Source organism: Bos javanicus, chromosome 18 (assembly GCF_032452875.1).
Source record: "Bos javanicus breed banteng chromosome 18, ARS-OSU_banteng_1.0, whole genome shotgun sequence".
NCBI lineage: Eukaryota > Metazoa > Chordata > Mammalia > Artiodactyla > Bovidae > Bos > Bos javanicus.
The window spans coordinates 56,209,081-56,230,710 of record NC_083885.1 but is presented as its reverse complement, the minus strand read 5'-3'; the positions used below and the strand labels follow the sequence as shown (position 1 = coordinate 56,230,710).

The 21,630-nt window shown below is 50.9% G+C and overlaps 1 protein-coding gene across 3 annotated transcripts; it reads right to left on the bottom strand.

Moving 5' to 3' along the window:
• Positions 1-2,028: 2,028 nt before the first annotated feature.
• On the bottom strand, positions 2,029-21,209 carry CPT1C (carnitine palmitoyltransferase 1C). 3 transcript variants are annotated; one of them, XM_061389041.1, is made up of 19 exons: positions 20,925-21,195; positions 20,086-20,240; positions 15,306-15,445; positions 13,536-13,707; positions 13,282-13,383; positions 13,052-13,189; positions 9,220-9,297; positions 8,898-9,005; positions 8,707-8,791; positions 8,236-8,431; positions 7,946-8,128; positions 7,107-7,212; positions 5,636-5,752; positions 4,542-4,706; positions 4,157-4,291; positions 3,397-3,549; positions 2,797-2,910; positions 2,592-2,684; positions 2,029-2,361 (listed from the first exon to the last, which is right to left on the bottom strand). In XM_061389041.1, exons 2-19 carry the CDS (start codon positions 20,224-20,226, stop codon positions 2,248-2,250), a joined length of 2,340 nt encoding a protein of 779 aa, XP_061245025.1. In that variant the 5' UTR covers positions 20,227-20,240; positions 20,925-21,195; the 3' UTR covers positions 2,029-2,247. The 3 variants fall into 3 exon arrangements, with proteins under 3 accessions (XP_061245025.1, XP_061245024.1, XP_061245026.1); XM_061389040.1 differs by having other exon boundaries at positions 2,269-2,684; positions 20,925-21,209; XM_061389042.1 differs by lacking the exon at positions 20,925-21,195 and adding an exon at positions 16,206-16,353 and having other exon boundaries at positions 2,269-2,684; positions 13,536-15,445; positions 20,086-20,174.
• Between the last annotated feature and the right edge of the window lie 421 nt (positions 21,210-21,630).

The window sequence follows — 21,630 nt, the reverse complement described above, 5'->3', positions numbered from 1 at the left end:
CTCTTTTCACTCCATTGATCGTGTCCTTGGATGCACAGAATTTTTTAATCTGGTTGTAATGCCATGTATCTTTTTTTTTCCTTTTGTTGCCTGTGCTTTGGCTATCACATCCAAGCTGAGAAGTCATTGCCAAATCCAATGTCATGAAGCCTTGCGCCTGTTTTCTTTGGAAGGGTTTTATAGACTGGGGTCCCCAACCTCTGGGATCTAATGCAGGATGATCTGAAGTGGAGCTGCCACAGTACTAGTAGAAATAAAGTGCACAATAAATGTAGGGCACTTGAATCATCCTGAAACCATCCCCCCACCCCCGCACTGGTCCATGGAAAAATTGTCTTCTACGAAAGCTGCCAAAAACGTTGGAGACCGCTGTTATAGAGTGCACGTGGTGGTCTCACAGACCCTCTTTCTTCCACAGTGTTTGGATGCGACAGACCCAGGGATGTCCCTTCCTCCAGCTTCCCACCACCCTCCAACATTTTTTTTTCCAGTTGCAATCTTTGGAATCAGCTACGCAGCTATCCTCGGTCACCAAGACCAGCCGACACCATTTTTTGAGCTTAACTCCTTACTACCGATCAACCATGGGTTCCCAGATTCATCAGAATCATTTCACCGAGGTAGAGGCCGCTGTCCACCACCTGGTCAACAAGTATCTGCAGGCCTCCTACACCTACCCGCCTCTGGGCTTCTTTTTCCACTGCCACAATGTGACTCGAGAGCATGAGCCCCCTTTTCCTTGAACTGCTCTAGGAGAAGCGCCAGGGCACCCACCATTTCTTGAAACCGCAAAACCAGCATGGCTGCCATGCCCTCTTCCTAGATGGGCAGAAACTGTATCAAGATGAGTGGAGTAAAACCCAGGATGCTACGGAAGCCTTCGTGTTCATGGAGAAGAACCTCCATGAACCAGGCCCATATGGATCCGCACGCCCTGGGTTCTCCCTGTGCAGACTCCCACCTCTGTGACTTCCTGGATCCTCAGCCTAGGTGAGCAGGTGACATTTATCTGCAAGATGGGTGATCACCTGACTGACCTCCGCAGGCTGGCTGGTCCCCAGGCTTGGCTGGGCGAGTATCTGTTTGAAAAGCTCAGCCTTAAGCACAATTAGGAGCCCCCCGCCCCCAGAACCCCGCAGCCCTTGAGGAGTCCCCCTGATGTCAGGCCTTCTGCCCGAAGCCGCTCTCTGCAACCACTAGGCAGCTTGTTAACCACTCTGGTGAACCAGCCCCACCCCAATGACCTTTCCCCTAGTTTCCCCACTTACCAACTCATGGCCAGTCTGGTTTCATCTATGCACCTGTGGTAGGCAGAAAATGGTTCCCCCAAAGATGCCTGGACCCTGTGCATATGGTATTCTACATGGCAAAGGGGAATTAGGTTGCAGAGGGAATTAAGGTTGCTAATCAGTTGGAGTTGAGATTAGGAGCTAATCCTGGATCATCTGGATGGGCTCAGTCCAACCACAAGGGTCCTTAGATGGCAGGAATCAGTCACAGGAGGTATGACTAGTGGAGAAAGGCATAGAGGGATGCAACAACGACGGCTATGAAGATGGAAGATAGAATCAAAACCGCATTAAGAATATTGGGGGATTCATTTGGGAGTTCTCAACCTTTTAAGTTTAGGGTGGGCAGGGACTCCCCTGGTAGCCCAGTGGCTAAGACTCTGTGCTCCCAAGGCAGGGGCCCCCAGGTCCAATCCCTAGTCAAAATCCAGGACAGCCCAATAAATAAGTATATATATATATTTAAAATGCAAGGTGGGCAGTAGGTGTTGGGGCAGCAGGAACTGAGCTCATGAAAGCTTGTGGGGTTGATTGGGATGGGTCTTGCATGGTTGGGTGTGGTGTGACTGGAGCTGAAAGGCAGTAAATTAAGCAGGTGCCAGGGTTATAGCTGACATGGTGACTGTAACTGAGAATTCATGGCAGAGCCTGGGGATGGATGGGAACTTTTCTCTTCCTCCACCATGACCCTCACCTCACCCATCCCTGCCCAGCCCAAGAGCACAGCAGATATCACACCCCCAGCTTACACATCTTTATTAGTCAGGATGTGGGATTTCCAAACCCAGACAGGCTGCCTCTGTCCTGCACCAGCCCAGCTGCAGAGACCTTCCCCCTAGTTCCTGGGGAGACCAGCTCCCCTCTGGAAGGCGTCAAAAGTTAGTGGCTGTCGTGGGGGCTCTGGAGCCCCTGGTAAGGCAGGGGAGAGAGCCACAGCTGTGCTCCGAGTCCTCCTCCCCTAACCCGAGTCTTCCTCCCCTAACCCTCTGCGCTTAAGACGCTGCCCCTCCGGGAAGAGGGCGGCCACGTCCAACAAGGCGTCCTGGATGCGCTGGCCCAGCCGGTGGGAGTCCTGGAAGGAGAGATGTGTCACGTGCAAGAGAAGCTGGGAGAGGGGTTCCGAGAGGCTGAGAAACAAGAGGGCTGGGGTCCCTGCCCCTGGGCCTGAGGGCTGCGGGGTTTGAGCACTGGGGCTCCGGGATCGTGGGCAGGCGGCAAGCTGGGAGTCTGGAATCCTGAGCTGTAGGAGAGGAGGGAGGCGGAAGTCCCGAGGGAGGAGGGGCCGGGGTGGGTTAGCCTCACCGTTCTTGTGCTTGATTTTTTGCTCGAGATGTGGAAGGTGATCACGTCATCGCCCATGAACATGTAGGACACACCGTAACCATGGTCATCGGCCTGCAGAGGGACGAGTGAGGGGAGCAACACAGCCCTAGGTCCCATCCCCCCGCCATAGGTGGGACGGCGGGCCTCCCAGCCCCCTCCTCTTTCAGGACCCAGTTCCACTCACAGGCCCGAATCCACCACCAGAGGAGACATAGTCGGGGTAATTATGAACGTCGAACAGGTGAATTTGCTGAACAGGAATCTGGCTGGTGGCCAGCTGCCACTGCTCTGAGTGAACCTGAGGGACAGAAGTCGGTCACGTATGCGCTAAAGACAAGCCACGGCTGCTGAACTGCCAATTTCTCTTCAAGATGTGCCACTCTGCCCCGCCCCTTCCTGACGTCACCGTGTGATCTTTCCCCTCTAGACCACACCCTCTCTCCTTGTTCCCGCCCTAACCACGCCCCTCTCACCAACTCAGAACCCGCCCCTCTCCTTGTCCCCGCCCCTAACCACGCCCCTATCCCTTTCAACTCCTGACCCTGCTGTCTTCTAGACCACATTCTTCTCCCACTGGCCCCGCCCCTCCGCCCTGACCACGCCCCTCACATCCTTTCCATAACCGTGCCCCCTTCTCTAGGCCCCACTTCCCTCTCCACTCCTTCCCTCTCTCTTGCCTGGCCTCCCTAGCTCTCTCCTCTGCTGATAACTCCTTTTTCCAACATCACCCTCCTTGCCCTGAAGTGCCTCCCTTCTCTTCTTTAACCCTTTCCCTGCTCCCAACCTGGTCCAGGAATGGAGACTGCAGGTGGAGGAACTGGGACACGACGTAGAGAGCAAAGAGGTGGCGATCGACCCCCTGTCCACTCATCGCTGCCTTCAGCAGAGCTTGGTGCTTATCCACCGCCAGGCGGAACAGGGCGAGGCACTGTGCGTCCTGGGGACCCCCGGGGAGGTCACAGGTCATGGAAAGACAGGAAATGGGCTTACTGCTGGGGCCTGTCGCACCCCCGGCCTCAACCCAGCTTGCAACTTCCCTGCAAGGCAGAGATATCAACTCCACTTCGCAGCAGGGATACAGGCACAGAGAGGGGAAGTCACTTGCCCAGGGTCACACAGCAAGGCAGAATCAGGTGGGTTCCCAGGTATCGAGGGCCCAAACTCCCTTCACTGAGCCTCAAAACAAGTAGGGGGAGAGGAAACAGAGGTGCCTGTGGGGTTCTGAGCGAGAGATTATGTAGGGAACATGAGGAATGGTACAAATGAAAGCTACAAGGTCACACAGAGGTTAAATAAAGATACCTACATTTTGGAAACGGGTGCCCACTCGTGCCCTCTGTGTGATCCCCATTAAAGCATGTAGTACACTATGCTGAACTACCTCTGTCTCCCCCATCAGTGAGCTCCTTAAGGTCAGAGACTCGGCTTGTTCCTCCCCTGTCTCATCACAGAGCTTGGACCTCAGAAGGCGCTCCTTAAGTGTTTGTAAATGTATGAATGAGAAGGTGGAAATGACCGAAGCCTCAAATGAGGCCCACACCCACTGTCTTCTCTTTGTCCTCCATGGCTCTCACAAAGTCGCGGGCCTCCCTCGTGCAAGAACGCACCGTCTCTGTGCGGCCTTCCAGGAACAAGCGAGTCATGGTGGATTCATAAGTCAGGCAGAACTGACCCCTGTCCTGGGGACAAGGAGGAGACACGCCTGTCAGCCAGGCTCAGGAAGCCTTCACAGACCTGACCCACCTCTGTGTGGCCCTCCAGCCTCCTTCCACCCAGGAACATGCAGTTGGGAGAGGGCTCGATGGAGCCCTTAATCAAGATGGCAGACCCACCACCAAGGAGTCATGAAAGGGCTCGACAATACGGGTCTTGGGGGCCCAGGGGAACTGAGGTCCTGAGAGGGGGGCTGGGGTTAGGAACCCAACTGACCCGGAAGTGGGCCAGCTGCAAGGTGGTCTGGATGAAGCTGTCTGAAGAGAGATGGCAGCGTTTGATGAAATTCTTGCCAAAGTGGGAGAAGGGGAAGACGTGGCAGTCGATGTTTCCAGACAAGGTCTTGGCTGCCCTCAGGGCTAGAGAGATGGATAGATGGATCTGCCAGAGAAGGAGGGAGGGAGGAATGGCTGGGGGTTACAGACAGGAGGAGGTTGGAGTTGGGGCTGGTGCTGGCAGTGAAGATCAGGATGGGATTGAGTTTTGGGGACAGGGATGGGATGGACAGGGAATGGAGCTGGGAATGAGGAATGAATTAGGACTGGGAATGGGGTTGGGATTGGGTATAGGATGGGATATGAATGGGGGTTATGTATGGGATGGGGTTGAGGAGGGCATGGCAACCCACTTCAGTCTTCTTACCTGGAGAATCCCATGGACAGAGGAGCCTGGTGGGCTACAGTCCATGGGGTGGCAAAGAGTTGGACATGACTGAGGCCACTTAGGATGCATGGGATGGGGTTAGGGTTGAGGATGGGATTGAATTTAAGAATGGTGATGGGGAGACTTTCCTGGTTGTCCAGTGGCTAAGACTCCATGATCCCAACGTAGGGGCCCGGGACAAGGAACTAGATCCCGCATGCCCCAGCAAAAAGACCCACATGCCAAAAAGACCCCACAAGATGAAACTAAGACCCGGCACAGCCAAATGAATGAATGAATGAGTGAATAAACCAAAAAAGAATGCTGCTGGAGATGGAGGTGGATATGAGTTTGGGATGGAGACAAAGTTGGATCTGAGTTGGGATAGAAGTAAATTGAGGTTGAGGATGGTGTGGAGATTGGGGTTGAGCAGGGGTGGTGGAAAGAGGGTTAGTTTGGGGTTAGGGTTAGAACAGAGGATGTGGTTGGGATGGGGTTAGATTAGAGACAGGATTGGGGTTTGGGTTTGGCTTGATTTGGGATGTGGGTTTGGAATTGGGCTTAGGGATGGGATTGATTTTTTGCTTGAGACTGGGGTTGGGGATGAGATTAGAGGCAAACCCAGGAATTTGGGGATGTGGAAGAGGAACCTAGAAACTTGGCCTCACCTTGTCTGGAAGGTCCCAGTGCAGCCTCTGGGGCTGGGGCAGCAAGGGGTCAGGGTGCCCCTTGCAGTGACCGTCTGCCGAGTAGCCCAGCTGAAAGCATTCTGTGGCCAGAGTGAACTGCGTGCAGATTGAAGCTGTCAGAGTCCCTCCTCCCGCTGGACCAAGCAAGGGGCATCGAACCAGGCCCCCCTTTTCTGAAGTCCCCTCTTAAGGGAGTCAGGACAATCTCTGAGAAACAGAAACCTCTGGATGGTCACAGGTGGGATCTTGGGGTCACAGTCATTGAGAGCAAGGCTAATACTAATACTCAGTTGGTGCTTACTGCCCTTGTACTTCTGACTGGTTCAAAGTATGATATGCAGAGATGACAGATGACAGGAAGTGTCTTGTAGGGTCTGAGGTTAAATTGAATTAAGAGTGTCATTTACCAATATAATCAAAGGCAAAAAAAAAAAATTCGTTTTTTAAATAAAAAATAGGCACAGAGGAATCAGTGCTTAGCTAGGGCTGCTCTCAAGATCTAGAATCAGCCCTCCTTCCTCTCATACATGCCTGATCCTCACCCTGGGCCCTAGCCAACCCCTCATGCAACACTATGGAAGACTGGGAACCCAGTGGGATGCAGACACCACCCCTGATGGTTTAAAGACTAAATGAAACAGAGAAGAGAGAGAGGCTAAGTTTCTCAGGACTGCACAGGAGCTTAAAAATGAAAGAAAATACAACCCTTTCACTTGATGAGGCAGAAACTGAGGCTCAGAGGAGGGGAGTAATTTGCCCAAGGTCACACAGCAACCCAGAGCCAGAGGATGGTTCTGACTCAGGGTGATATGGTTGGAAGGCCTCACTCTGGTCTCAGAATATTCTGGATTTTTATTCTCACTTGGCAGCTTCTAACTCTGTAACTCTGGGCAAATCAGTTCCTTTTTCTGAGTCCCAAATGCCTATTTGTCAAAGAAAGGTCATAGGGAGTTCCCTGGCAGTTCAATGGTTAGGACTCAATTCTTTCACTGTGGGAGCCTGGGTTCCATCCCTGGTCAGGGAACTAAGATTCTGCAAACTAAGCAGCATAGGCCAAAAAAAAGAAAGGTCATAATCCTAGATGGGCTTCCCTGGTGGCTCAGATGGTAAAGAATCCGCCTGCAGTGCAGGAGACCGGGGTTCAATCCCTAGGTCAGGAAGATCCCCTGAAGAAGGGAATGGCAACCCACTGCAGTATTCTTGCCTGGAGAATTCCATGGACAGATGAGCCTGGCGGACTACAGTCCATGGAGTTGCAAAGACTGAGTAACTAACGCTCTCCCTTTTCAATCCTAGATACCCTTCTTTATTGGGTGACCCTGGTCCGGTGTCTGCCTCTCTCTGAGTCTCATTTTTCCTCTAACCTTAAGGCACCAGAGAGGAAGGTCTTTGGAAATGGTGGGGGGAGGGTGGCGGTCGCCAGGGTGGAGGGCCAGCTGGCTTGCCGTACCTCCCACATGTGTCCTGAGATGGGGCAGTCAGCCCATGAGTGCTCCACGCTGAGGCCCAGCTTCCCATTGGAGAAGACGATTAGGGAGAAGGATTTGTCAAACCAGCTGCCGGGAGAGAGTTCAAAGCGGTCACCAAAGAGTCAAAGAGGCCAGGAGGGAAGTCAGGGGACTCTCTGTGGGAACTGAGTGGGTTTTGGTTGGGAGATCTAGGAATCAGGGCTGGGGGCCTGGTGTGGGGATCCCTAAGAAGGTAGGGGTCTCTAGTGGGGGGTTCTGATCATCTCTGAAATGTATCTCAGGATCATAGGGTTCAGGGGTTTTGAGAGAACATTTTTTTTTTTAAGTTCAAAAAAAATTCAGAAAAAATTTAAAAAGTTTTCAGGGTTTACAGGTGCTGAGAGCTTAGGGAAATTCTCCCAGGAGTCTCAGAAATCAGAGTGGTGCCTTGTGGGCATCTAAGAATTTATCTGAGAATCTCTAGGTAGGGGGTCCCAGGGCTGAGGTCCTGAATTGGGGCACCTACATTAAGGTCCGAGGATTCCATGGTCTGAAGTTCTGAGTCTGAGGTCCCCAGGCTTAGGGTCTGGCTGGCAGATTCCCTGGGTCCTAGATTTGGCACCTATTAATCCTCAGATCTGGGGTCCCTGTGTCTGCAATTGTGAGTCTGGAGTCTGGGTCTAGAGTTTCTCAAGGTCTGAGAATCCAGGTCAGGAGTTTGGCGGTCCTGAAATCTGGGGTCCCTGGTCTAGAGGTTAACGGCCTCAGAGGTCCCCAGGTCTCAGTGCATTGGGTCTGGGGTCACAGGTCGGGTGGGGGCCAGATCTGCGGGCTGACTCACCGGTCGTGGCCCTGGCCAGCCAGCAGGGCATGTGCGTAGGCGTCTAAGGAAGCTGCGGGGTCCTCCCTGGTGAGCCCCGCGGGCTCTGAGTCGAGGGATACGAAGAAAGCGGCCCCTTCGACAGCTTCCAGGGCCTCCTGGGCCTGAGTCTTCAGAGACCTCCGCACCTGGGCCCAGGTGTCCCTGCCGGAGGAGTGACTGAGTCCACCCTCCTCCCTGCCCAGCCTCCGCCAGGCCTGCGACCTCAGAGTTCTGGCCGGGCCTGGGGCCCCCAGACCTCTGACCCTCACCTCGGAGCAGCGGTCAAGGCCGCCAGATGCTCCTCGTGGGGGCAGGCGGGAGAGGGGTCGTCCAGGATTCGTTGAAACTGCTGCTCCAGGGCCCGCGGGGAAAGCAGGCGGCTTTGCGAGTGGGTCCCCACGCGGAAGAACCGGCCCCGGTGGAAGACGGCCACGTGTCGGCTGTCACGGAGGTGGCGGATGTGATCTGGGGTTGGGGGGGATACGTTGTAAGAATAAGGACCTTTGTTAGCCACTTACCAAGTGGCTTGCGGGTACCCTTATTGTCCCACTTGAGCGAAGAGGAAACTCAAGCTCAGAGAGGGTAATAACTTGCCCAAGGTCACTGAACTGAACTGAAGGTCACACAGCTTGGGAGTTACGGAGCTGGGATTCGAACCCAGGTAGGCTGGCTCCAGAGAGCGTGTTCTTAGCCACTATACTGTTCTACCTCTATTAACGAGAGGGGTAGAGGGGCCTCACCTCTGTGGACCCCGGGAATTCGCGTGGTGTTGAATATCTTCTCATACTGGGCGGAGCACAAGGGTCGCATTCCCATCAGCAAAGTCTGCAGGAGATCACAGGCTCGTGACCTGCCTCCCAGGACCCAGGTGGTGGCCACACATCTGAGGACCACAGCCTCCATCCCCAGCCCGCAGGGGCAGCCCTCTTACTGGCAGGATCTCCTGGCGGTCCAGGCGGTGGCGGTACAGAAGGAGGGCGTGGACTGCGTTGCCCGCGCGCGCCGCCTGCACAGGAGTGGGCGTGACATACAGGAAGTCCTGCGGGCCAGGCCAGGCATCAGGTTTGCGCAGGATGGAGGCACTGACCTCAAACACAGGTCTTGATCCCAACAGGCGGGATGGTGAATTCCAGACTGTGATTGGGGTCACTGACCCTAAACCCCACATTCTAGCCAGACACCCCAGCCCTAGACCCGAGGAACAATGAACCCCATCCCTTGCCCACTTCCTAACCTCCGTCTCCCCTTCTCACCATCATGTAATAGTTGCTGTTCACCATCAGTGAGTTCCTGGAGCGCAGGTACACGAATTCTTCCCACCAGTCACTGACCTGGGAGTGGGGCAGAGACACACAGCTGGGGTGGTTGGGGTCAAGGGAGGGGGTAAATGAGGGGGTGGTCCCTCCAGACTTTGCTATGTCAAATGGGGAGCGTGGAGCTCAATGAAGCAGGTGTCAAGAGAGGTAACTAGCAATAACTTAGATGTCCATCCATGGGGGACCAGTTAGCTAAACCGTGCAACCCTCATGTTATGGAATAACATAGCTGTTTAAAAAGAACAAGTTACATCTATATTACTGACAGAGAATGAGCACCAAGAAGGGCTGCACAGTGAAAAAGGATAGGCAAACAACAAGAAATGTGAAATGATCGCATTTTATTAAAAAAAAAAATTCTACTAAGACCCAACCTGTCCACCAAGTGGGTGAATAGGCAGTGGGGTCTATCTATACAACAGAATAAAAGGAATGAAGCTCTAATTCTTCAGAGTGACAACACAGATGAACCCTGAAAACACACTAACTGAAATGAGTCAGACACAACAAGACTAATAGTGTATGATTCCACATCTAAGAAAAATCTAAAATAAGCCAATTCATAGAGACAGAAAGTAGAACAGAGGTTACCTGGGGCTTCAGAGAATGGGGACAGGAATTAAAAAAAAATATTTAGGGACGTACCTGGTGGTCCAGTGGTTGAGAATCCGTCTTGCAGTGCAGGGGATGTGGGTTCAATCCCTGATCAGAGAACTAACATTCCCACGTGCCTCGGGGCAACTAAGCCTGTGCGCCACCACCACTGAGCCCGCGGGCCACAACTAGAGAGAAATCTATATGCCGCAACAAATGAACCCACATGCCACACCTAAGACCGACACAGCCTAACAAGTAAATAAATATTAAAAAATGTTTATTCTACTTATTTATTTGGCTGTGCTGAGTCTTATTACAGCATGTGGGATCTAGTTCCCTTACCAGGAATCGAACCCAGGCCCCCTGCATTGGGATCACGGAGTCTTAGCCACTAGACCACCAGGGAAGTCCCTGGGATAGGAATGTTTTGCCTATGGGCACAGAGAGTTTCTGTTTGAGATGATAAAAAAGCTCTAGAGATAAATAGTAGTTATGGTTATACAACACTGTAACTATACTTAGTAGTACCACTGAATTGTACACTGGAAAATGGTTACAATGGCAAATTTTATATTATGCACCTTGGAATCACAATTAAAATTATATGATATTTATGTTATGTGGCTTCCCTGGTGGCTCAGACGGTAAAGAATCTGCCTGCAATGCAGGAGACCTGGGTTCTATCCCTGGGTTGGGAAGATCCCTAGAGAAGGGAATTGCAGCCCACTCCAGTATTCTTGTCTGGAGAATCCCATGGACAGAGCAGCCTGGCGGGCTACAGTCCATGGGGTCACAACATTGTGACTATACTTAGTACTACTGAATTGTACACTGGAAAATGGTTACAATGGCAAAGTTTATATTATGTACATTTGAATCATAATTAAAATTATATATATTTATGTTATGTGTGTTTATATACTGTATATTAAACATGTAATATGATATATAACATGTTATCTTATTAAATATATTAAAATTATATATTATAAATAAAATATATATACCTGAAGAATATCTACATAACCCTGGGTATCAATATATGTATACATACACTCAGAAAAGACTCTGACCAAAGTGTTTCTCACAGGCAATGTTGGGAGGGACAAGAATTAAAAGGGAGGTGGTCAGAGATTTTTAGTGTTTTCTAGATATTTTCCTTCCTTTTTATTAAGGTTATTTTTTAAAAATATATTTAATTACTTATTTATTTGGCTGCACTGGGTCTTAGTAGTAGTCCACAGGATCTTTGGTCTTCCTTGCAGCATTTGGGATCTTTTAAGTTGGTGGTATCGTACATTTCCTTAAACTTAGACCAGCCAGGATGTAGCTGTCATTCCCTGGGAATAGGCAACATATTCTGGAAAAATCCAGAAGTTTCCAGCAAATGGTAGAAAAGTTCTATACCTTGATCTAAGTAGGGGTTATCTGGTTATATACATACATAAAACTTAAGCCGTATGTGTAAGACGTGTGTGTTTTACTATATGTATAATATTGTAACATTATATCCATGTGATGCAACAGTATATGCAAGTGATGTCTCTGCATTGGGTCTTAGTTGCTGCACGCAGGATCTTCATTCCCACGGCCAGAGATTGAACTAGTGTCCCCTGCATTGGAAGGCAGATTCTATAAACACTGGATCACTAGGAAAGTCCCTAAGTGAGCTCTTTTTAATACACACCTGTTACTCAAGGTCGTTATGTCCTACAAAGTGCCAGTGAAGGCTGATTAGCCAACACTGAGCCATTTTTCCAAAGGGAAATACAGGGTCAGATTCCTTCCACTCTTGTTTCACCTCAGTGAAATGTGCACTTCAAGCCAAGTCAAAATTTTTGCAACCTTGCACAACTCTCCAAATGATCACGAAAGTGCCACGTGTACTGATTAGGGGTTACTAATATAAGTAGAAGAATCTCAAATACAGAATGTGTGAATAATGAGGACTGATCTGTATAAGTGATAAGAAAGCACTGTGTTAGACTTAATTCTTTTTCTTTTCTTGTCCATAAGGTAATGGTGCATGTTACAGCTGACAGTGCCTTAGAGGTATAATGAAATGTATCAATTAAATATACATATGGTGTGTATATATATTATTTATATAACTATACATGTACATTATTTATACATTGTATAATTATGTTATTTAAGTGTTTTATATATATATATATATATATATATATATATTTTTAAGAATGGACTCTAGTCTAAGAACATGAAGGAAAAAAACCCCTCTAAAACTAAGGCTTGCATAGAAAAGAATGAAATACTGCTATCTGCAGCAACATCAGTTCAGTCACTCAGTCGTGTCCGACTCTCTGTGACCCCATGCACTGCAGCACGCCAGGCTTCCCTGTCCATCACCAACTCCCAGAGGTTGCTCAAACTCATGTCCATCGAGTCAGTGATGGAGATTACCATACTAAGTAAAGTTAGTCAGACAAAGACAAATATTATATGTTATCACTTATACGTGGAACCTAAAAAAAAATAACATCTATTTCTTCTTCACTACCTCCAGCACATCACATGCTGCCTGGCAGCTATTTATGGCTTCCTACAGAATGAGAGACCTGGAAGCCGCTTACAGGGCAATTCGATGCCTGGTTCTATGCCTCAGATTCTCAAGGAGTTTAACTCAGAGTGCTTTCTAGGACCCTAGTTCCTGAAATCAGATGGAAGTACGTTTAGGGCAGGCGTCTGTGCGCACAGAAGGCAGAGGAAAAGAACTATTCTAGGGGTAGGGCTTGGAGTCTCTGGCCACCAGGGGACGGACTGAAATGTTAGAAAGGGCCCGGAATTCCGACTTAAATACTAGAGGGTTGGGGGCGGAGTTCTCGATGTGGGCGGGTCCTGGAGGCGGAGCTAGATCATTGAAGACCCAGTCTCCGAATGTGGGAGCGTGGGGGATGGGGCCTAAAATGTTAGCACAGGATGGATGGGGTTCAAAATATTGGAGAGGTGAGGGGAGCCCAGAATATTGGAGCATCTTGGGCTAGGTTTAAACTATTGGAGCGTGGGGGCGGGACTCAATGGGCTCACATCTGGAGTGAAGCGCCAATCGCCGCCGGGCCTGGGGTTGTGGGCGGGGCGTAGGGCGGGACGTAGAACTCGCAGAGTTAGGAGCGCCGGTTCAGAAGCTTCGCCTACAGGACGCGGTACTCACGTAATTGGACGCCCACCAGGACTTGAGCTGCAAGTACCACTGCAGCAGTGAGGCCTGCAGCTTCAGGAATTCCTGCGCTAGGCCCGCGGTCCAGTCGAAGTCCTTGTCGGAGAGGACGGGTCGGACAGACTCCAGATACTGCGGGGCACGGAAGGAAAGAGGGCAGGTCCCATAGACAACCCCCTACCAGCTCGGCCGCCTCCCTCCCCATCCTGGGGTACCTGGCCCACCTTGCGCACAGTGTCCTGAACGGAGGGCACAGGCTGACGCGGAAGAGAGCGCTGGTAACTGAAGAGCATTGGATGGCGGCCGGAGAAGATGCGCACCAGGGCCTGGTGGGGAGCAGGAATTAGTAGTTTATTAAACGCCTCACTGCAGCCCGGGGCCAAGGTGCTGGGGTGGGGGTGGGGGCGCGGCGAGGGTGGCACTCCACAGAGAAAACAGGACAGAGGGGGCTTGATCAAGGGCTCTGCCTCTCCCGTACCAGCCAGGTCTTGGTTGGCGAGGACATGGCTCCGTGGGGTTCGAGGAGCCAGCCGTGGTAGGACAGAAGTAGCCTCAGGGCCACATGAAGCGTGAAGATCAGAGCTCCCCACAGACAGGACGCAAACAGCGCGGCCGCCAGGACCCCCCGCAGCCTGTGATGCTGTCCACCCCTGGGGGCGGGTAGAGAAAAAGAATAGGCCAGCATCTCCTGGCCTCAGAACATCCCTCCCCTCCAGCCCTACCCAGCGCCTGCTGTTCCTAACACTCTCTGACTCTGATCTTTTGGCTGTTGGAGGAATATCCGTAGAATTAGAGTCGGTCAGAAAAAGTCCAGTTTCCTCACTTGTGAAGTGCTAGAGGTGTGATTCTCTCTCTTGGTGTGCCCACCATCTCCCCTCAGGAATATGGAGACACCAAGTTTCTAATCACATCCCATGGAAATTGGTAGGAGTTTAATAAATGCGAGCTGGTATTTCTATTGAAATATACCAGATATCAGGCTTCCCTGATGGCTCAGTTGGTAAAGAATCCGTCAGCAATGTAGGAAACCCCAGTTCGATTCCTGAGTTGGGAAGATTCCCCTGGAGAAGGGAAAGGCTACCCACTCCAGTATTCTGGCCTGGAGAATTCCATGGACTGTATAGTCTGTGGGATCCCAGAGTCTGGCAGACTGAGCTACTTTCACTATACCAGATATGAAATTACACCCTGAGGCAGAGGTTCTCAATGTGTGGCCCTTGGACCAGCAGCAAGAGCACCCTCTGGGAGCTTGTCAGAAATACAAATTCCTGGGCCCTAGGCCCAGCAATCAGTGTTTTAACAAGCCTCCCAGATAACTCTAATACAAACTCAAGATTAGGAATGGCTGGTCTAAAGATACAGTAAGTCAACATGTTTGCAAAGTTGCAATAGGACAGACTATGAGCGAATCCCACCTGGAGGACTTGAAGGGAGTCACTTACCCTCTTCAGATTAGGTAAATCTAGCCTTTCTGGAAATTTCTACTTCCGATCCTAGATCTGCCCTTTCAGGCTATCTGACAACTTCACCTACATCTGATTTCCAGACAACAATAATCATTCAACTACTCCCATTTCATAACCTCCTAATGAGTGAATGAGTGAAGTCGCTCAGTCGTGTCCAACTCTTTGCGACCCCATGGACTGTAGCCTAACCAGGTTCATCCATCCATGGGATTTTCCAGGTAAGAATACTGGAGTGGGTTGCCATTTCCTTCTCCAGGAGATCTTCCTGACCCAGGGATTGAACCCAGGTCTCCTGCATTGTAGGCAGACGCTTTACCGTCTAAGCCACCAGGGTAGATCCTAGTACCTCCTAGTACTGTACTATATATTCCACATGCATGATTTTGTTTAATTCCTCAACCACCCTAAAAACCAATCATGGTTTTGGCCCAAAAGTTCATTTGGGTCGTGAAGCCCCTGACACCAAGAACAGTGAGGTCTCTTGCCTAAGACCACACAACTGTAGATTAGCAGAACTCATACTTCTGTTAGTATATATAACCATACCTGGCCTTTGTCTAGTTTGCCAACATTCTCTTTAGCAAGAAGCAGCCAGGATGAAAAATGTGCAGAGACAATAGAGGAAATCACCTCCCTTTACTTGATGCTTTACCTTTATTAATCTGACCCCAGGTAAGTCTTAGAGGTGACTTTTCTTTAACAGGCACACATGCTGATACAGAAATGTCCTGGGTGGAGGCCAAGGGGTTAGGAGGTTACTGGGTTGAAGTGGGGAACCTCACCAGTCTGGCAGAGACTCTTTGATCTTCTCCATCAGTCCTAAGGAAGGATCCAGCTGGAGGAAGCAGGCAAGTTGAATTGCACTGAAGAGGAAAAGCCAGCTGAGGGGGCTAGCAGGGAACACACCTGTGAGAAAGTCGTTCTGTGGAGAGGAAAGGTCACCTATTCAATCACTTATCCCATCTGCTAAGCACCACTCTTAGATGTTGACTTAGCATTGAGATGCGTGCCCAAGATACCGTGAGGAATAAACAGATCTGGGTCCTGCCCCCAAGGAGGTCAGACCAGAATGCAGTGAGTGGTCATGGTGATAGGATAAGGCAGATTGCTCAGGCTGAGGGAGTCAGGGAGGGCTCCCGGAGGAGGGGTTACTCTCAGGCAGGACCCTGAAGGTGAGACTGTCAAAAAGGCAAAACAATTGATACAGCAGGGTCCAGAGCTCAGGGGCTGGCCTTGGAATGAATGAGGAATGAATGAAAATGTTGGGTTGGGATTCCCTGGTGGTCAAGTTGATAGGATTCCTCGCTTTCACTGTCATGGTCAGGGTTCAATCCCTGGTTAGGGAACATCCCACAAGCTGCTGGGTAACTAACCAAACTCCCAACTCCCAGGGAAGTGATAACTAACATTTAATGAGTGCTTACTACATGCCAGGTGCCATTTACAAGTATAAACTTTTTTTTTGACAAACTGTGCAGCTTACGGGAATTTAGTTCCCTGACCAGGGATCAAACCTGTGCCTCCTGCAGTCTTCCAGAGAAGCACACAATCCTAACCACTGGACTGCCAGGAAATTCCCAGAGATCATGGTTAAGACCTTGGGCTCTGGAGTCCCCACCCTCTGGGCTCAAATCTCTGCTCTGTCACTACCTAGCTGAGTGACTGCAAGCACGTGACTTTACCTCCGTGTCTCAGTTTCCTCATCTGTAGAATGGGAACAATCCAAATCTCAGTACTTGGCTCATAGGGCTGTCACGAGGGCTGGATGAGGAAATGTCATTCCACAAAGGCTTACTGCAGTCCAACAGCAGTGACAAGACAGCAAGATTCCTGCTCTCATGGGGGATAGAGACAACACCTACATAAATACAGGCTTAGTGGAATGAGTCAGATGGCAAGAGGTGCTATGGAGAAAATGAAGCAGAGGGCTGGGGGTGGGGTAGGGTGGCACAGGGTGGTCAATTGCATAGCTCAGAGTCAGGCACACCATAGGACCTCAATAAATACTACCATGTCCTCTTTGTCGCTAATCTTCTCACTGGGGATTTATTTACTGGGCAATCTCCCTTTGGCTTGGCAGAAGGAGGTTACGGGTGAACCTGGTTATTTTTGTTGTTTAGTTTTTCTTTTTTTAAAAGATGTTTTCAGTGCTCCTATCTGGGGCTCTAGATTGCAATAGAACAGGGGCTTCCTAATATCAGAAAATTTCTCTATAGCATTTCCCAAGTACCAGGAGCATCATTAAATCATTTCGTCCCCCGTCACACTCAGTAAGATAGTAATTATTCGTATCTCCATCATATGGGTGAAGAAACGGAGGCGACACAAAGTTTGAAGACCTCATCCCAGGCCACATGGCCAGGAAGTGGTGGAGGCATGATTCGAATCCAGTCTCCTGGCTCCAGAGGGCACTGTCAATCACTCAAACCAGCTGGACGAGGGTACCATACTCTGAAATCTTCTGTATCTCAGAATTTCATATCCGTTTGGAAACCATCTCAGGCAACACTCTAATCTCCTGCCAATGAACCACCTACACCAAAGCCACATGCTTGGCCCAGGTGACCCACTGCGTGTAATTCACAACTCGTGGGCATCAGTACTGAGACCATGTTCTAGAAAAGCAGCCCAGGATAGTGAGGAGTCAGCATGGGCTCCAGAGCTAGACTTCTAATTCTTCCAGGTCTGCCTCTACTTCTGCATCATGGCAGCTGTGTGACCTGGGGGAAGTGAAAATATCTCTCTGAGTTTCTGTTTCCTCATCTGTAAAATGGGACTAATGATGGGCTTCCCTTAGAAGGCTCTAAATGAGGGAATCCCCTGGTGGTCCAGTGGTTAGGACCGCCATGGCCAGGGTTCAATCACTGATTAGCTGATTAGGGAACTAAGACCCTGCAAGTCGTTCAGCATGACAAAAAAAGAGGTCTTAATGAGGACCAGATGAGCAATACATTCAAAGGGTTTGCTTGGTATAGAGCCTGAGATCTATTACTCTCTAGTATGGTTTTAGAAATGAGGAAGCAGAAGGCCAGAGAAGTTACTAACATGCCGGAGGTCACACAGCACCTGTGTGGTATGTGAGATAAGAACGGCCATGCTGGAGTGGTGACTTCTGTGAGTCAGACCTTCTCCTAAGACAACTAATGGTTACAACAGTCCCTCAAGGCAGGGGCTGTCAAGATTCCCATTTTTTAAGTGAAGAAATTCAGGCTTAGCAATGAGTCTATGGCATTACAGCTCTGGTGTTACTGAGGGCACAGCCCTCTCCTTCGGACCCAGTTCCAGGAGCTACGGCTTCAGGGTGGTTCCTGGGGTCCCTGATTGGAAAGGAAGGATGTGAGAACTCCAAGTGACCATCAGGGCGAGAGGCAGCTATGTAACTGAAAGGAAAGAGTCACTGTTACAATTATCAGTTATACTAATATGAGTGTCTGGTGGGGGCCACTGACCATCAGTGGCATTTGAGTCAGAAAGGAGTTTCAGAGCTGACTCGAATACAGGCGTTACAGATAAAATTTTTCGACATAGCAGCACCAGTTCAAATCCGTCTATAAGCATAGAAATCAGTACGGTGATTGCTTTGCAGTGAGCGCGAGGTAAGGGGTACTGGCAGGAAAGGGGCTCTAAGGAACATTCTAGAATGATGGCTATGCTGTTTTGTTGGGGAGTTGGTTACATAGGTATTACCCCAGTTACAAAGATACTACAAAATTCAAGGTCTGTACACTTAAAACATCCTCATTCTTCTGTATATAATTACATCTTAGTTTAAATACCTATTTATGTGTGTATGTATGTGTGTGTTTATTAAACCACAAGTTAACACTTTGGTTGCTGGATTGGCCTGAGGCCCAAGGGTTCCCAGGGGTAGGGCTGAAAGGGGTTCTCTGGGGGTTTGGGTTAGTGGCTATTTACTCACTGGAGCAGATACATCCCTATTTTAATAATCGTTTTAACAACCAATATGGCCATAGAAGTGCTATCCAGCCTGCTCAAATGTTGCAGCTTCCAGAGAGAACCCTGGGCTGCCCCTGGGTTGTATTCTAACATCTCCATGCTCCCTCTTCCCTGCCCACATTATCGTCCATTACAGCACGTCACCATCTGACATACTCTACATTTTGAGTACTTATCTTCCCCATGAGGAAAGGACTCTGTCTGTCTTGCTCCCTGCCATGTCCCCAGGGCCTCAAATGGTGCCAGGCCCTTCACAAATGCTCCACAGATATTTTGCAAATGAAAAACCATATTATAATCAAAAGCTAACACTCAGAGGGCTTCCCTGGTGGTGCAGTGGTTAAGACTCCTCGCTTCCACTGCAGGGGACACGGGTTCAATCCCTGGTCAGGGAAGTTCCACATGCCTTGTGCTCAATCATGTCCAACTTTCTGCGACCCATGGATTGTAGCCCGCCAGTCTCCTCTGTCCCTGGAATTTTCCAAGCAAGAATACTGGAGGGGGTGGCAATTTCCTTCTCCAGGCCACATGCCTCAAGGTGCAGCCAAAAAAAGCTAACCTTCAGCACTTGCCATGGGCCAAGCACTCGACTCAAGGCTTACACGTGAGAGTTTGTTTAATCTTTGCAACTGTGCTGTGAGGGAGGTGCTACCATCACTCTTGTTTCACATGTGGGGACACTGAGGCTCAGAGAGATGCGCTTGCCCAAGGCCACACAGCTAGTCAGTGGCAGAGTCAGGACTCAAACCCAGTCCTGGTAGACTGCAAAGGCATTCAAGACTTGTGTTCACAAAGAGGGTGTGGCCAGCAGGGAGACTCCATGAGCCCATGCTAATTCACTTCAGTCATGTCCGACTATGCGACCCAATGGACTGTAGCCTGCCAGGCTCCTCTGTCCATGGGATTCTCCAGGCAAGAATACTGGAGTGGGCTGCAATTTCCTACTCCAGGGAGACTCCATAGATGGTGCCAGACTTCTAGAACTGGGGACCCCGGGGCTGACACGGGTTCTAGGTGGATGTGAGCATTCTAAGGCATTCTAGGGCAAAGGCAAGAAGTGGGAGTTTGGAATTCAGTCGGTGGAGGTTCACATTTCAGAACCAGAGGGAGGGTGTGCCACATACTGGAGAGGGTACTGGGGGCTGAGAGCAGGGGCAAGGAGGTGGCGCAGAGAGCCAGTGGGCAAGGGCTTTGGGAAAGGGGGCCTTCAGGACTGGGGTGTGGGCTACCCAAGTCGTTGATCAGGCCATGGTGTTCTGGAACAGGGAGCATCTTGTTTAGAGCCTGGAGATGAAAGGGAAAGGTGAGAGGCGCACCACAGGTAAGGGGACTGAGTTCTAGAAATTGGGATGGAAGTTGTGTTTGTGGGGAGAGTGTGAAGAGCGTCCAGGAAGTGGGTACCACAGGTGAATGGCAGTTCTAGGCGAGGTTGAGGAACCCAGCAGTGAGCCACAGAGAATCCAGAATTGGCTTTAAGGGGGTTTGGAAGTGGACATGAAAACTCCCAGAAGCGGGACCACCCGGGATGCCAGGAAGGGAGCCTCGCGTATCCTGGAAACAGGTAACTGGATTCCCGGAAGGAAACCGCGTCGCAGCCCTTCTCACCCAGAAACGGGAGAGATGCCTTTTCCAAGAGCGCAGTCCGGAGAGGTAGATCTCCTGTAACACCGGGACACCGAGCTCCACTTCCCCCGCGTCCGAAGTCAGTGAGGGTCGGAAGCCCACCGCCTGGTGAGCTTCAGCCATGTCAGGCTACAGCCCTGGGAGGAGGACAGAGGGTCATTCCCCAGACCCCCAGCCCCTTCTCCGCAGACCCAGGAATGTAGGACGCCAGCTCAACCTTCCCTAACACCTGCGGGGTCCTGAGGGTCCTGGCCATAGACTCCAGTGTTGTGGGGGCTTCAGCCGGGGACCTCTGTGAACGCACAGAAAGGCAGGGCGGATAATTCGCGTTAACCCCTTTTGTGGCTATTCTGAGAACGTGGTGCGGGGACAGTGGCCCCCTCCAAAGGACTTTCAAGATTTGGGGGTCGAGGCAGGAAACTGGTCCAGGGTGAGTTGCGGGATCTCGGAAAAAGCGTTATTCCCAAACCGATTTTGAAATGAACACCTGCCGGACGTTGGCATTGTCCACTTCATTTCCGCTTCCCATTCCGAGGCAAGGACTGGGGGTGAGGGACTTGTGGCAGGGAGCGGGGGCGGAGGAGAGTTGAGGGGGGTTCTTGATAAATTCATGTGCTCTGGGGTGACCCAGCGTCCCCTCCCCCCGCCCCGGGCTGAAGGGGACGGGGGAGGAGGCACACTGCTGCGCATGCCTCGGGGATGCTGAGGCTGTGAGCAGAGGCGAGCGTCGAGGACAAGTGATGGAGATGCCCGCACTCCCAGCCCAAGACGCAATCCTCAGGCCCCCGCAGGAGTTCGCGCCCCTACAGTCCAGCACTTACCACGCTGAGTCAGGGGTCCGCCGACCGGATCCTGGGGACCAAGCCCGAGCACACATACACACCCGCCCCCTATTTAGAACGCCGGACTGGAGCCTCCCACTTGCATATGTCCCAGTGCTGTGAGTCCACGACTTGGTTGATGCGCCTCCGGAGCTCCTGTCGCCTCCGACTATCCAAAATCCAGGAACCCCAATTTCTGCCTCTCGGGTTCCTCGCTGGGTATTCAAGCCCCGGCTTTTATCCCCGCCCTCTTCTAATCTTCTATCCCCGCCCCCTTCAATTCTCGCTCAGTTCCCGCCCCCTTCAAATTGCAGCGTCCAATCCCCTCCCTCCATTGCATCCCCTGCCTTCAGACTCCTACCCGCCTGATTCTCCACCATTGGGCCTCCCCTGTTCTACGCAGCACCTCTCCTCCGAACCCCATGTTCTTCGGCTCCGGAGTCCACTCTTTGTCTCTTTTCTCTCCTTTCTCTTCGAGGAAAGAAGCTCAGCTTAGAGTTCAGCCCACGCGCGTGGGAGCCGGAGCGAATTTCAGCCCCACCACCCAGGGGAGGGAGGGGACTGCTTTGGGGTCCGGTAGACCCACCAAAACCACCCACGGGAGATGCAGCTGTAGGGACTGAGTTGGCGTGGAGGTGCTACAGCGGGTCGGATTCAAGTTAATCAGAGGGGCTTCCGTTGGGGGGTGGACTTGCCTGGATAAAGC

What these genes read in the sequence shown, in the direction of transcription:
- CPT1C (XM_061389040.1), bottom strand. Translation starts at nt 20,226, where the DNA reads ATGGCTGAAGCTCACCAGGCGGTGGGCTTCCGACCCTCACTGACTTCG. An exon ending in CCTGGTGGGCGTCCAATTAC is followed by an intron (nt 9,298 to 13,051) that starts GTGAGTACCGCG and finishes CCCCACTCCCAG; the next exon opens with GTCAGTGACTGGTGGGAAGA. An exon ending in AATTCCCGGGGTCCACAGAG is followed by an intron (nt 8,432 to 8,706) that starts GTGAGGCCCCTC and finishes CCCCAACCCCAG; the next exon opens with ATCACATCCGCCACCTCCGT.